This window comes from Lycium barbarum, chromosome 2 (assembly GCF_019175385.1).
Source record: "Lycium barbarum isolate Lr01 chromosome 2, ASM1917538v2, whole genome shotgun sequence".
Taxonomy (NCBI): Eukaryota; Viridiplantae; Streptophyta; class Magnoliopsida; order Solanales; family Solanaceae; genus Lycium; species Lycium barbarum.
This window is the reverse complement of record NC_083338.1, coordinates 146,150,157-146,164,914: the sequence shown is the minus strand read 5'-3', so window position 1 is coordinate 146,164,914 and position 14,758 is coordinate 146,150,157. Positions and strand designations below refer to the sequence as shown.

The 14,758-nt window shown below is 35.6% G+C and overlaps 2 protein-coding genes across 2 annotated transcripts; one reads left to right on the top strand and one right to left on the bottom strand.

Moving 5' to 3' along the window:
- Positions 1–1,871: 1,871 nt before the first annotated feature.
- Positions 1,872–4,649, bottom strand: LOC132629109 (uncharacterized). Its single transcript, XM_060344846.1, has 2 exons — positions 4,411–4,649; positions 1,872–4,335 (listed from the first exon to the last, which is right to left on the bottom strand). Exons 1-2 carry the CDS (start codon positions 4,647–4,649, stop codon positions 1,872–1,874), a joined length of 2,703 nt encoding a protein of 900 aa, XP_060200829.1.
- A 131-nt stretch (positions 4,650–4,780) lies between these two features.
- On the top strand, positions 4,781–13,591 carry LOC132629108 (patatin-like protein 3). The gene is made up of 4 exons (XM_060344845.1): positions 4,781–5,344; positions 12,166–12,468; positions 13,230–13,405; positions 13,522–13,591. Exons 1-4 carry the CDS (start codon positions 5,201–5,203, stop codon positions 13,589–13,591), a joined length of 693 nt encoding a protein of 230 aa, XP_060200828.1. The 5' UTR covers positions 4,781–5,200.
- Positions 13,592–14,758: the final 1,167 nt, after the last annotated feature.

The following is a 14,758-nucleotide window of genomic DNA, read 5'->3' as shown; positions in this document are numbered from 1 at the left end:
CTATTTTCCAGGAGGGTCCTGATAACCTAAATCCCATTTTCCAGGAGGGTCCTGATAACCTAAATCCCATTTTCCAGGAGGGTTCTGATAAACTAAATCCCATTTTCCAGGAGGTTCCTGATAACCTAAATCCCATTTTCCAGGAGGGTCCTAATAAACTAGATCCCATTTTCCAGAAGGGTCCTTGGTTTTGTCCTCGTAATACTTGCGCCTTGCATTTTTCAGAATGTACCTGCAGGCAGCGAATAAAATTTTATGTCCCTGTTTCAAACAAAGAAAAATTTGTGAGTTTCAAAACTTTGTGGTTGGTTTGCGGCTTGTCTGTGAAAGCAACTGCTTTTTGCACTCATCTTGTTTGGCTCCGCTTTTAGACAGTTATCGCATCCTGTTGACCCACGGCATTACTGACTCAAACATGGTTTCCAAAATGTCTTAGAAGTAACTTCAACACCAGACTATACATCTCTTGTTTCATAATGTCCGTAAACTCAAACTTTATTGAACCTTGTATTTCACTGAATCCAAAACTTATTAATGGTCGACAGCTGGTTGAGTACCTTACGCCGACTGAATTATGTTACCTTCATGTGCTATCCAAAATGTTTTGCTTTGCAATTGGGAAAACTGGTAGCAAGTTTTGTGATCCTTTCTTACTTATCTCACAACAGAATGACTCAAAGAAAAAGCCTGAAATCCAAACGACGAAAGCAAAATAAAAGATAAAGATGAAAAAGAGGTTAACAGAAGGATGTCCTCTTCGAGAAAGAAAAGAATGGGGAAAACTTGTCTGAATGTTGTAGCCAGCTCCAATGATATGACATGCATTTTGGCTTAATCAGTCTGATTTGTCCATCCTAATTATTCATAAACTCTTACTAACCCTTTGACTTCGAAACCGAATGTCTACACCCAACAACTGCGTCAAAATCAAGGCCTTCATACAATTAGTGGACCAACAAGTCTCACTCATGTTCAATTCTCTCAACTCACCATCGCCTTATGGTGCTCGTGAGGGTTTTCACCAGTAAGACTCTCTCATTTTTTATAATTTTTTTTTATTTTATTTTTTTCATCTCACCATCGCCTTATGGTGCCCGTGAGGGTTTTCACCAATAAGACTCTCTCATTTTCATTTTTCTTCTATCTCCCTTATGCTGATGCCACAAGTGATGCCAATGATGCAAATGCCTTATACTCATAGCTTGCTCAGCCTTGACATTCTTAATGATTGATCTGAAGGTCTTTTATTTGGTTGTAACGTGGCTTTTGGATAGGGTTGAAAATAAAGGATGGCATGGAGGCTCAAAGACAATACAAAAGTAATAAGGGATGAGACTTACAACGTTTGGAATCGACTCAAAAGAAAATAATAACTTCTGTCCCAGTTTCTTCGAAACGGGAAATTTTGGATTTTCTTTGGTTGGACCGAACCCCAAAATAGGGTTGCCTACGTATCTTGTCTAGACAAGAATCAGGTCAGACGTAGTTCCGAAACAAAAAAAATTTCCTTCTCTTTTTTTTTTTTTTTTTTTGATTTTGTTGTTGTTGCTGTTTCTTTATATATATATATATATATATATATATATATATATATATATATATATGTGTGTGTGTGTGTGTGTGTGTGTGTGTGTGTGTGTGTGTGTTTTTTTTTGTGTTTTTTTTTTTTTGTGTTTTTTTTTTTTATATATAATAATATTTATGAAAAGCTTGATTCCAAACGAGGGTTGCGAAAGAAAAATAAACTATGGCTCAAAAGGGGTAGCAAGGGATGACATAATGTATAGGTAGCAGAATAGAATGCCTTCGTCATATCAACCCTTAAAAATATCAAGCACCCAACAAGTAAATCAAAGGTAGGGAGATGAAAATCATACATAATATCTTTTCACTGCATCTGCATTGATGGCAGTTTCAGACATTGTGCCTTCTATGTCTGTCAGATACAAAGCACCATTGGGCAAAACCTTCTTCACCACGAATGGCCCCTGCCAATTTGGGGCGAACTTGCCTTTGGCCTCGGCCTGATGTGGAAGAATCCGCTTTAACACTAATTGACCCACTTCAAAATGTCTGGGGCGCACCTTTTTGTTGTGTGCTCGTGCTATCCTCTTTTGATACAGTTGACCATGACATACCGATGTTATTCTCTTTTCGTCAATCAGACTCAATTGCTCTAAACGGGTTTTGACCCACTCATTGTCATCAATTCCAGCTTCCTCAATGATTCGAAGGGACGGGATTTCAACTTCTGCAGGTATAACCGCTTCGGTCCCGTATACCAACAAATAAGGAGTTGCACCTACTGAAGTGCGAACAGTTGTGCGACAACCCAATAAAGCAAAAGGCAACTTTGCATGCCATTGTCTCGAACATTGCACCATTTTGCGCAGTATTTTTTTAATGTTCTTATTAGCAGCTTCCACAGCCCCATTTGCCTTCGGACGATATGGAGTTGAATTCCGATGTGTAATCTTAAACTGCTGACATACCTCACGCATCAGATGACTGTTGAGATTCGCCGCATTATCTGTAATCATTGTCCTCGGGATCCCGAACCTGCAAATAATGTTGGAATGAACGAAATCCACCACGGCATTTTTAGTCACCGACTTGAGAGTTACTGCTTCCACCCACTTTGTAAAGTAATCGATTGCCACCAAAATGAACCTATGCCCATTGGACGCTTTCGGCTCAATTGGCCCGATCACATCCATCCCCCAAGCTGCGAAAGGCCATGGAGCAGACATTGTGTGTAATTCTGAAGGAGGAGAATGTATCAAGTCGCCATGTACCTGGCACTGATGACACCTACGAACGAAACGAATGGAATCCCACTCCATGGTGAGCCAGTAATAGCCTGCTCGAAGAATTTTCTTTGCCAAAACATACCCGTTCATGTGCGGTCCACAAACTCCTGAATGTATCTCAGTCATGATAGTTGCAGCCTCTTTAGCATCTACACACCTCAAAAGTCCTAAATCTGGAGTCTTTTTATACAAAATTCCTCCACTTAAGAAAAATCCGCTTGCCAATCGTCGAATAGCTCTCTTCTGGTCACTAGTAGCATGTGCTGGATATTTCGCCGACTCGATATATTCTTTAATATCATGGAACCAAGGCTCACCGTCAAGTTCCTCTTCAACTGTATTGCAATAAGCATGTTGATTGTGAGTTTGTATATGTAAAGGGTCAATGTGAGCCTTGTCTAGGTGCTGGAGCATTGAAGACAAGGTGGCCAAAGCATCAGCAATCTCATTATGAATCCTAGGAATGTGCTTAAATTTTACTGTTATGAACCGTCTGCAAAGATCCTGCAAACACTGGTGATATGGTATAAGCTTCAAATCACGGGTTTCCCACTCTCCTTGAACTTGGTGGACTAGCAAGTCTGAATCCCCCAATACCAATAATTCTTGAATCCCCATGTCGATATCTAACCTTAAACCCAAAATGCAAGCTTCATACTCCGCCATGTTGTTGGTACAATAAAATCGAAGTTGGGCTGTTACAGGGTAATGTTGTCCTGATTCTGAGATAAGAACGGCCCCTACCCCAACTCCTTTCCTGTTAGCAGCCCCATCAAAAAACAACTTCCAACCCGGATCGTTATCCAAAATGACCTCCTCGAGGCATGACACTTCTTCATCAGTAAAGTACGTTTTCAATGGCTCATATTCTTCATCCACTGGGTTCTCCGCCAGATGGTCTGCCAAGGCTTGGGCTTTCATCGCGGTCCGAGTCACATACGAAATATCAAACTCCGTGAGTAATATCTGCCATTTTGCAAGCCTGCCCGTGGGCATGGGCTTCTGAAATATATACTTCAAAGGGTCCAAGCGGGAGATAAGATAAGTAGTGTAGGACGAAAGATAATGTTTCAATTTTTGTGCAACCCAAGTCAAAGCGCAACACGTCCTTTCTAGATGAGTGTACTTAGCCTCATAAGTAGTAAACTTCTTGCTGAGATAATAGATTGCCTGTTCCTTCTTGCCTGTAACATCATGTTGACCCAATACGCAACCAAAGGAATTGTCCAGAACTGATAGGTACAATATTAAAGGTCTCTCAGGCTCGGGAGGAACCAATACATGTGGATTCGACAGATACCTCTTGATTTTGTCAAACGCTTCTTGGCATTCGTCAGTCCATTCAATCGCAGCATTCTTCTTTAACAACTTAGAAATGGGCTCGCAAGTTGTTGTGAGTTGAGCAATAAATCGACTAATGTAATTCAACCTCCCAAGTAGGCTCATTACCTCGGTTTTGTTCTTTGGCAGTGGTAACTCCTGAATAGCTTTGATCTTTGCAGGATCCAATTCAACACCACGCCGACTGACTACAAACCCCAAAAGTTTCCCTGACGGGACTCAAAATATACATTTCGTTGGATTGAGCTTAAGATTGTACCTGCGAAGCCTTTCGAAAAATTTCACCAAATCCTTGACATGGTCAGACTGCTTTCTTGATTTAATGATCACATCATCCACATATACTTCAATTTCATTATGCATCATATCGTGAAATATGGTGGTCATCGCTCTCATATATGTTGCCCCAGCATTCTTCAACCCAAACGGCATGACTCGATAACAATATGTACCCCATTCTGTGATGAAGGATGTCTTCTCTGCATCATCATCATCCATAACGATCTGGTGATACCCTGCGTAGCAATCTACAAAAGACGCAATCCCATGCTTAGCACAGTTGTATAACAAAATATGGATATTGGGCAATGGAAAGTCATCCTTCGGGCTTGCTTTGATTTGTTTGGATATTGTAACAAATTAGCATGCTTAAAAGTTTGGTTCAATTCGGATTGCATATTTAGTCCAAATTGATCCCGGAAAAGATGTTATCAAAATATAAAATAAAATAAATGGTTTTTTATGATTGATAATTTGATATAGTAATGATAACTAAAAAAGGAATACTTTTGTTGGTTTGATTTGGTACTTAGGTAAATTATAAAATAACAAATAAACGAATGGAAAATTTTGAATTGAGCGAGTCAGTTTACTCATTTTAGCCATTCTGACTTATTCATCTTGACTCAAGCAAACATTAGCTAAGTTATGACTCAACCTCTTTTAACAAGTTCATCTTAACTCAATAAAACATATTAATCAGGCTGTGATTGAATCTGCTATTAATTTGACTCGTCTAACCTGTCCGATAGGCCAGAGAAAATCCATTAATGGATGCTAAGCTTTCAGATGTATGCATCAGTTCATCTGCTGCTCCAACATATCTTCCTGCACATCATTTCCAGACCCAAGACAAAGATGAAAACTTTCACGAGTTCAATCTTGTTGATGGTGGAGTCGCAGCTAACAATCCAGTATGTATAACTATTTAACTTATTTTCTAGTTTCTATCTTTTTTTCTCCTCTTTTCTTTTTTCTTACATGAGAGATTTAATTGTTGTTAATTTCACGTATAGTTACTGAAAAGAGATTAAATTAAATAGTTATACGTACAAAACTAAGTGTTCGTATACTCAAATTCATAGTCAAATTAAGTGTGTTGACCCTTATACCTCGAACCCCCTCAGATAGATTGCGACAAAAGGAGTATTGATAACGTCCAAATACACTCCTCAAAGAGAAAGTGTACACGGTCGTATGCAATATATTTACCCAACTATGAGTCGGGGTCGATCCCACAGGGAACAATGTGCTAGGCGATTAAGAAAGTAAGGAATTTTTACTAACTAAGCTCTGCCAAACGATAAATGATATTTTGGGTTTTTGAGAAATTTATGACTAATGCGAAAATATATAAACTAACCTAGAAAGCAAGTAAATTGATCAATGGCCACAAGCATGGATACAAAGGAAATTACACTCAAGTAACGATCCAATATATTTTATGATATTACAACTAAGAGCGGGTCTATGTTAATAGATAATGATTTCTAAAATCTCATTGAAAGTTTCTCAACCAAATCAATGAATTTCACTCTAAGCTTTCTCAAGCCTTAGAGTGTGATGTTAAACACAATCAATTCAACCTCAAGTTAACTATCCTATCTCTAGCTCAAGTTATTAGATGGGTTTAATGACCCAAATCCTTGCTATCAAACTCTTTTCCTAACTTTCACTTTCTTTCTCAAGCAAAGTAAAAGTGCTTAGGCACAAATAATGTTTGCAACCATTAGGAGATATTTAAGCATGAAGAGTTAATAGAAAAACAATAAACCCACTTCATTAGAAATAAAAATCATTCAATACATAAGCATAACAAGAGATTCAATCCAAACTTTAATCAAGAATATTTTCATAAACAAGATTCAAGTATTGAAATGAAATACTACACACTTAGATATACAATACAAAACAAGAGATTGAAGAAATGAATTAAAGGTTTAAGAAATGCTCAACCAAATCTTCAAATCTTCAACCCCAAAGTGTGGTGTAGATGAACCCTAGCCTCCAAGCTTGCAAAATGGCAAAAGATGAATAAAATTGCTCCCTTCTCTTTCTTTTGTAATTACCTCATTTTTTCAAGTTCCAAAAATGACAAAATATGCCCCAAATTTCAGTTTTTGCAGTTCTGCCCGTTTTTTGCAGTTCTGTCCCGTTTTTGCAAAACTGTCCACTTTTGACAGTTTTGCAAAACTGTGCAGTTTTTGTCCAATTTGGCCTCTTTTTGACTTGGTTTCTTCCGATCACTTCTAAATCACATAAACCTATAAAATGAAAGTAAACGACATTAAATGCACTATTTTTTCAATCAAAACATAGCAACAATCTAAGATTAAAGAAGAAATAAGTTGGTAAAATACCAACTTATCAAACCCCCAAACTTAAACTATTGCTTGTCCTCAAGCAAATCAAATTATAATTTCCTTCAAAGGACTCCATTCAAAAGTGCACCAACATCATACCAAGTCAAAAAGGTCTACTTTAAGCACAAACACATGACTTTGATTGGTACCAACAATTAATCTAAAACATATGAATCACCAACTTCTTCTCAAAAACTAAATTTTCATTTCAAGTGCTCAAACACCAAGTTAATCAAAATAGCAATCACGTCATGACACTAAAGCTTCAAAATTTGCCTCATTATCACAAAACAATTTTCTTTTGTTCATTCATCTTAATTGGAAAATGGAACAAATTCACAACATAAATTCTCATGTGCCCTCACAATCAAGAGAGAATCCCAAACTCACAAAAAATGCAATTTGAAACACAAATGGGATATCAAATGGAAAGAATTAACTCTCTTCTCTCACAAAGATGTTCAATTGCACAAGTAGTACCATAAGCTTGCCCTTCATGTATTTCTCCGCTAATATAGACACACTTGGTTCAAAATCAATTAGGACTTAAAGGGTTGTAATGTAGGCTTTTGGTTAAGGTAGGGATATAATTTGGAAATGGTGACTCAAAAACCTCCCTAAGCACTACAATTTTCAACAATCAAAGTACACTTCCTTTGAAATTTTTCCACCCCTTTTTTTTTTTTTTTTTCATTTTTCATTGCACCACTTAGTCTTCCCATTATTCACAACTCTTTATTCTTTCTTCAATTCCTTTTTTTTTTTTTTTTTTTTTTTTTTTTTTTTTTTACCTCTTCGCCTTAAAAGTAACTCCCACATAACAACTTTTTCCAACCATCACCCCCAAACTTAGGCTTTTAGCCTATATTTGCACTTTCAACGCACTTAAGGAGGTAGGGTACCAAAAGATGGATCAATGAAGAACAAAAGGTTAAAGTTTGTAACATGGTTGCCAAAGAAAAGGTTAAAGGCTCAAAAGGGGTTGACTAGGGAGAATATGCAAGGGTAGGATATTTAAGGCACAAAAGCGGTTCAATGAAGGCCTAACATCATTTTTCAAACCAAGTGTAGTCTAGGATTTCACCTTGAAACTCATTCCGGGCAAGTTCTAGACCACAAATAATGCAACAGAACTCACAAATAAACCTCATCACACATGGCACATGAAAACTCAAGTAGAATATGTATCCAAGAACAAATTGAAACAAATGAACTCAAAAAGTCACTCATAGCCAAAAGAGACTAATTAGTGAAAGTAAGAGCCAAAAATTGAATCTAAAAGTCACAACAAGAACCCTTACTTCAATCATTTTTTTCTTTTTCAAAAATCAAGAATTCATATGCCAAGATTTAAATATGTTGGTACCAAGTAAGCCAAAAGTTAGTCAAGAGGCAAAAAAAATCACATCCCAATACCATTTTTACTCCTAAACTACCTAACTAAGAATGAAAATAAATTAAGTAAAGTGACTAATCCACAACATGCCAAAAGAACGACATTTTCAGAAATTTGAGCAAGTTCCATTTGTAACAACGTCTATCCACAGCCACAACGACAGTCACAAAACAAGCCCGACAAGGTTACAAATAAAGCATAACCAAAATATAATGTGCTAGCTATCACATGTCACCCCCAACTACAAACAATGTAGTGTCCTCACTGCACATAATCAAACAAAACATAAAACAGTAAGGAAAGAGAAAACTTTTTTTTTTTTTTTTTTTTTTTTTTTTTTTTTTTGCTCACTGGCACGACCTGCGACCCGTCCTGCGATTTCGCAGGTATGACCTGCGAGTCGCAGGTACGACCTGCGAAAGTTTTTTTTTTTTTTTTTTTTTTTTTTTTTTTTTTTTTTTTTGTCTCTGTCACACTATGCGACCAGACCTGCGATTTCGCAGGTATGACCTGCGTTTCGCAGGTATTACCTACGTTTCGCAGGTTATGCCACCAGATTTTTTTTTTTTTTTTTTAACTGATTTTAGGGGCTGTCCGGATATCCAACATGCTCAAAACAACTCCAAAAATTCTGAAACTTTGTAGATTAGTCAAAAACCATAAACTAAACTATTCTAAAAAATAAAATTTCAAAAACGATTTAAAACTTTTAAAACGATGGGTTACCTCCCACCAAGCGCTTGATTTAACGTCGCGGCACGACGGTTACCTTTACCACTTTTCCTTCCATTTGGAAGATATGAATTTGCGCCCCAACTTTGAATCAAGATCATGATGGCGCTCATGGGGCGGTGGCAGAAAAACGAGGCCAACTTTCGGGTATCGCATTTTGCACTTCTTGGCCCTTAAGTGAGGCATGCCATTTTGTCTTCTTGGCATAGCAAACTTCAAAATGAAAACGCTTTCTTCTTCATTTTCACAATTCTCCATAGGCTCGGTTAGTTCAACTTCCATATCATCAACCAAGCACAATGTTGAAAAATGGTTGGAATGTGGTCTAAGGCGCTCCATTTTCAAATTCACTTCATTTTTGACATCCTCACCCAAAAATGAACTAGAGTCTTCAAAAACCATTATATGAACTTTTTTATGCAACTCTAGTATCATTTCTTCAATTTCGGCATCTTGCATTATATTTGGATTGGTCGGTCGGCAATTTATCATTAGCTCTTGAAAATCAATGTTGACCACTTTTTCATTGGAAACTAACTTAAAACTACTATCCATGACTATTTGATGTTGAGTATTGCATACCTCAACTTTTGCATTCAATTCGGCTTTCAAGTCACGGATAGCAATTTCAAGTTCCTTCAACTCTTGCCTTTGCTCAACATGGATTTTTACAAATTCTTCCACCATCCTCGAAATGTCTTCTCGATGATCCCCATAGGCTCTAAGTTGTTGAGCTTGAGACATAAGCCAATCTTGGCTCACTATTTCCACTTTGTCAAGGCTTTCTTCAAGTTGAGAGTCATTCAAAGCTTGTAGAAATTCACTCTTGGAGACATTCATGTTTTGGTCGCTTTCTTGCCTACTTTCAACATCCTCAAGTTGTTGAGCATTATGAATCTGAACCAATAATTTCATTTGATCCTCCAAGATGTGAATAGCTTTGTCATTGCAATTAATTGCTTGCCTCAAGTCATCAAGTGGTTGCCTCAAGTCCTTAACCGCTAAGTCCTGTTTTTCAACTTTTTCAAGGATGGTCTCTAACATGAGCATTATCCTCTCATTTTGAGCATTTGAGGCTTCTTCCATTTCCTTATCCCTACTATCATCAAAATCACAACTAGAATAGTCATAGTGGGGGTTCGGGGAAGGGAAGGACAAATAATCACAATTATCCCAATGACCATTTTGACCACCACATCTATCACATATACTCCACTCATAGGTTTGGGATTGTGCGCACAACCCGCCCCCGGAAGAATTCAAACAATTTTGCCATGAGTGTGGTCCTCCGCAATAAAGACAAGGGTCATCAAAGTATGCATAACTACCATCCGACCAATTATCATTATATGATGCCATTTTTTTTTTTTTTTAAACTGAACAGTTTTTGCAAAAAAATAAAAAAAACTGGACAGTTTTTCAGAACTGGACAGTTTCTGCAGAAGCAAAAACTTGACAGTTTTTCAGAACTGGACAGTTTCTGCAGAAGCAAAAACTGGACAGTTTTTCAGAACTGGACAGTTTTGCAATTCTGCAAAACTGGTCAGTTTTTCAGAACTGGACAGTTTCTGCAGAAGCAAAAACTGGACAGTTTTTCAGAACTGGACAGTTTTGCAATTCTGCAAAACTGGTCAGTTTTTTTTTTTTTTTTTTTTTTAAAGCAATGAAAGTTTGAACCAAAGCAAGTTAGCTTAAATCCCAAACTAACTCAAATACGCCAAATTGTTCCCCGGCAACGGCGCCATTTTTGATAACGTCCAAATACACTCCTCAAAGAGAAAGTGTACACGGTCGTATGCAATATATTTACCCAACTATGAGTCGGGGTCGATCCCACAGGGAACAATGTGCTAGGCGATTAAGAAAGTAAGGAATTTTTACTAACTAAGCTCTGCCAAACGATAAATGATATTTTGGGTTTTTGAGAAATTTATGACTAATGCGAAAATATATAAACTAACCTAGAAAGCAAGTAAATTGATCAATGGCCACAAGCATGGATACAAAGGAAATTACACTCAAGTAACGATCCAATATATTTTATGATATTACAACTAAGAGCGGGTCTATGTTAATAGATAATGATTTCTAAAATCTCATTGAAAGTTTCTCAACCAAATCAATGAATTTCACTCTAAGCTTTCTCAAGCCTTAGAGTGTGATGTTAAACACAATCAATTCAACCTCAAGTTAACTATCCTATCTCTAGCTCAAGTTATTAGATGGGTTTAATGACCCAAATCCTTGCTATCAAACTCTTTTCCTAACTTTCACTTTCTTTCTCAAGCAAAGTAAAAGTGCTTAGGCACAAATAATGTTTGCAACCATTAGGAGATATTTAAGCATGAAGAGTTAATAGAAAAACAATAAACCCACTTCATTAGAAATAAAAATCATTCAATACATAAGCATAACAAGAGATTCAATCCAAACTTTAATCAAGAATATTTTCATAAACAAGATTCAAGTATTGAAATGAAATACTACACACTTAGATATACAATACAAAACAAGAGATTGAAGAAATGAATTAAAGGTTTAAGAAATGCTCAACCAAATCTTCAAATCTTCAACCCCAAAGTGTGGTGTAGATGAACCCTAGCCTCCAAGCTTGCAAAATGGCAAAAGATGAATAAAATTGCTCCCTTCTCTTTCTTTTGTAATTACCTCATTTTTTCAAGTTCCAAAAATGACAAAATATGCCCCAAATTTCAGTTTTTGCAGTTCTGCCCGTTTTTTGCAGTTCTGTCCCGTTTTTGCAAAACTGTCCACTTTTGACAGTTTTGCAAAACTGTGCAGTTTTTGTCCAATTTGGCCTCTTTTTGACTTGGTTTCTTCCGATCACTTCTAAATCACATAAACCTATAAAATGGAAGTAAACGACATTAAATGCACTATTTTTTCAATCAAAACATAGCAACAATCTAAGATTAAAGAAGAAATAAGTTGGTAAAATACCAACTTATCAAGTATAACAATAAAGTTACTAAACATTTTACCCACTATAGCGACAAGATTTATCCATCAAGGTGACTCTATTCACATAGATTGCAATAGGGTATATGTTTAGTTACTTTCTTGGAACACAAGATAATGTTATGAGTTTATTATTGTATTGGTAAAGATTAATAACTTTAATAATTAAAAAAAATATTGTAATAAAGTAGTGACAATATACTTAGAATTACTCAAAGCTTGTATGGTACTGTCTGAAATTTATATGACTTGGTTGCTTTTTTTGCAGGCCCTTGTTGCTACAAATCAAGTGACCAAACAAATAATGACTGGAAATCCAGATTTTTTCCCAATCAAACCCACTGATTGTGGAAGATTTTTGGTGATCTCTATAGGCACTGGCTCAGCAAAAGTGGAACAAAAATATAATGCTAAAATTGCATCCAAATGGGGTATCTTGGGATGGCTCCTTAATGGAGGTTCAAATCCAATTATGGATGTTTTTAGTTATGCCAGTGGTGATATGGTTGATTTGCATATTTCAGTTGTTTTCCAAGCTCTTTATTCTGAGGAGAATTATCTACGTATTCAGGTATTGGTTAAACTAAAAATAGCCAGCAAATTGTATAATATATCTACCACAGTGTATAATCAATGTTATATGTACCGGTTAGAAAAAGTAAAATATGAATCCGACCGACTTTTTATGTAAAGTAGTCATAATTATTTTCGTGCTTGTCTTGCTTTGTTCTTACAAATGGAAATTTGGTGAATATACTTTTAATCCTACATCTAGCCCTAAATATTGATCGTTTTAATAAAATGAAATTATTTCTAAATATTTGACATTTATAGTCAATTAGTGCTCTTTTTATTCTTCTTTCAATCTCCGCTTATTGTCTCAATTAGGCCAGCATTTAACCATTAAGAATATACTCCTATAATTTAGGCTACAAAATGTCTATTTCTAACGGGTGTGCAAAATCCTTAAAGGCGGAGTAGTACATTCTAAAGATGTTTAGTAGATGCTTGTATTTCAAAATTAGGAAAGTTATAGCTGTTGTAACAGGTGGCGGAGCCATATGTATTCAAGGCGTGTCAATTAACATCTCCTCATCGGAAAATTACACTACATAACTATGTATATTATTTTTATATATGTATACTATATTCGTGAGAAAATTACACTTAGTAACTAGGTATTTTTTTTTTTACGTAGATATACTACACATTGGTTCTCCTTGGCTTCTTTGTGGATTTACTCCTTCATATTTTGATACCCCTTCGTGAAAATTCCAACTCTGCTGTTGATTTCATTCTGACTTTATTAATTGTGTTGCTCAACAATGCTAGGATGACACGTTAAGTGGAACAGACACCTCTGTTGACATAACAACTGAAGAGAACATGGCCAAATTGGTTGAAAGAGGAGAAACTTTATTGAAAAAAACAGTTTCAAGGGTAAATCTGAAGACAGGTCTACTTGAAGAATGTAAAAATGCTGGCACAAATGGAGAAACTTTGAAATGGTAATTATTCAACTTTCTTGTGAATAAATGTGTGTGTGTGTGTAGTAATTTCAATACCAAGATTAATCGGTATATATGCGGTGTTGATTAATTATTGAACTGATATTTTTTGTCAGGTTTGCAAAGTTGCTTTCTGAAGAAAAAAGATTCAGGCACTCCAAATCACCTGCTGCAAACAATTTGTAGAGGTGGAATCAGGATCTGAAACTTATGAATTCTGGATTTATAGTCATTTTGAGTTACTAGATTTTAAATTAATATTTTATAAATATTAAATAAATTTCTTAAAACAAATACATGATTTAAATTAAAATTACTGGATTCTACCAAATCTGTTTCCTACAATCTAGCTATGACGTTGATCATTTGTTCATGGCAGTTGTAATTCCATTTATATATTCTAGCTTTTGATTGCTGGACTAGTGTGATTGTATTAAAATAGTGTTTTATTGAACTATGTAAAATTATTTTTACGGTGCTTAGTTATACAATTTGTAAGGGCATATGTAGACTAGTTGGTCACCGGGGCGGATGCAATTATGTAGCTGTTGATTCATCTGAACTAGTACTTTCGGTGAGGAATATAAATCTATAGTGTAAAAATTTATTAAAGTTATAATAATAGGAGGTCTGAACTCATAATTTAAAAAATACAATATATTAATACTAAAACTCTTAAAAGTTGAAGTCATATGCCTTAAGTTCTGGATCCACCTATATTGTGTTCTTTATGCTTTAAATACAATAATGCAGCCCTAAAGCCGCCCTAAAGATATGATGGAAGAAACTCAGGAATGATATCCTGCTAAACAATTGTAATTAGTCTTAAGTACTCTAAACTAATATTGATTCTATTACTAGCATTTTTGTTATCATAACAAAGTGGTGTGAAGTTAATGGAATGAATTGGATTAAAGTGATTTAAAAGTAAATAGACAAATTAAAAATGATTATGCAGCGGAGATAAAATTACAACCTATTGTCTAATTTAAATTGGCGAAACTTATTTTGATTCAAGCAAATTTGACAACATATTATGATTTATGACTCAGTTACTTATTAATTTCACCGCTTCATGCCTCCTAAATTTAGCCTAACATGTGCATTTGACATAGCCAAAAGTAGAATCATAAAAAATATATTGTAGTACTAAATACGTTTCGTTATTTATCGATAATATCTTTTTTATGTACTGATATTAAAATTCGGTATTTGAAATGAGATACGAAAAAGTATGTATTACCAATTTTCACTCGCATAACTTCTAGTACCTCTTTTCATATGAAATTCATGTTCAAACAAAGTTGTTAACTTCTAAATATTTCTTTTAAGCTTCAACCGTAAATAATGGGA

Coding starts and splice junctions, on each gene's coding strand:
- LOC132629108 (XM_060344845.1), top strand. CDS start 5,201: ATGGATGCTAAGCTTTCAGATGTATGCATCAGTTCATCTGCTGCTCCA. Junction 5,345..12,165: donor GAGTCGCAGCTAACAATCCA/GTATGTATAACT, acceptor CTTTTTTTGCAG/GCCCTTGTTGCTACAAATCA. Junction 12,469..13,229: donor AGAATTATCTACGTATTCAG/GTATTGGTTAAA, acceptor CAACAATGCTAG/GATGACACGTTAAGTGGAAC.
- LOC132629109 (XM_060344846.1), bottom strand. CDS start 4,649: ATGGATGATGATGATGCAGAGAAGACATCCTTCATCACAGAATGGGGT. Junction 4,336..4,410: donor TTTTTCGAAAGGCTTCGCAG/GTACAATCTTAA, acceptor GTTTGTAGTCAG/TCGGCGTGGTGTTGAATTGG.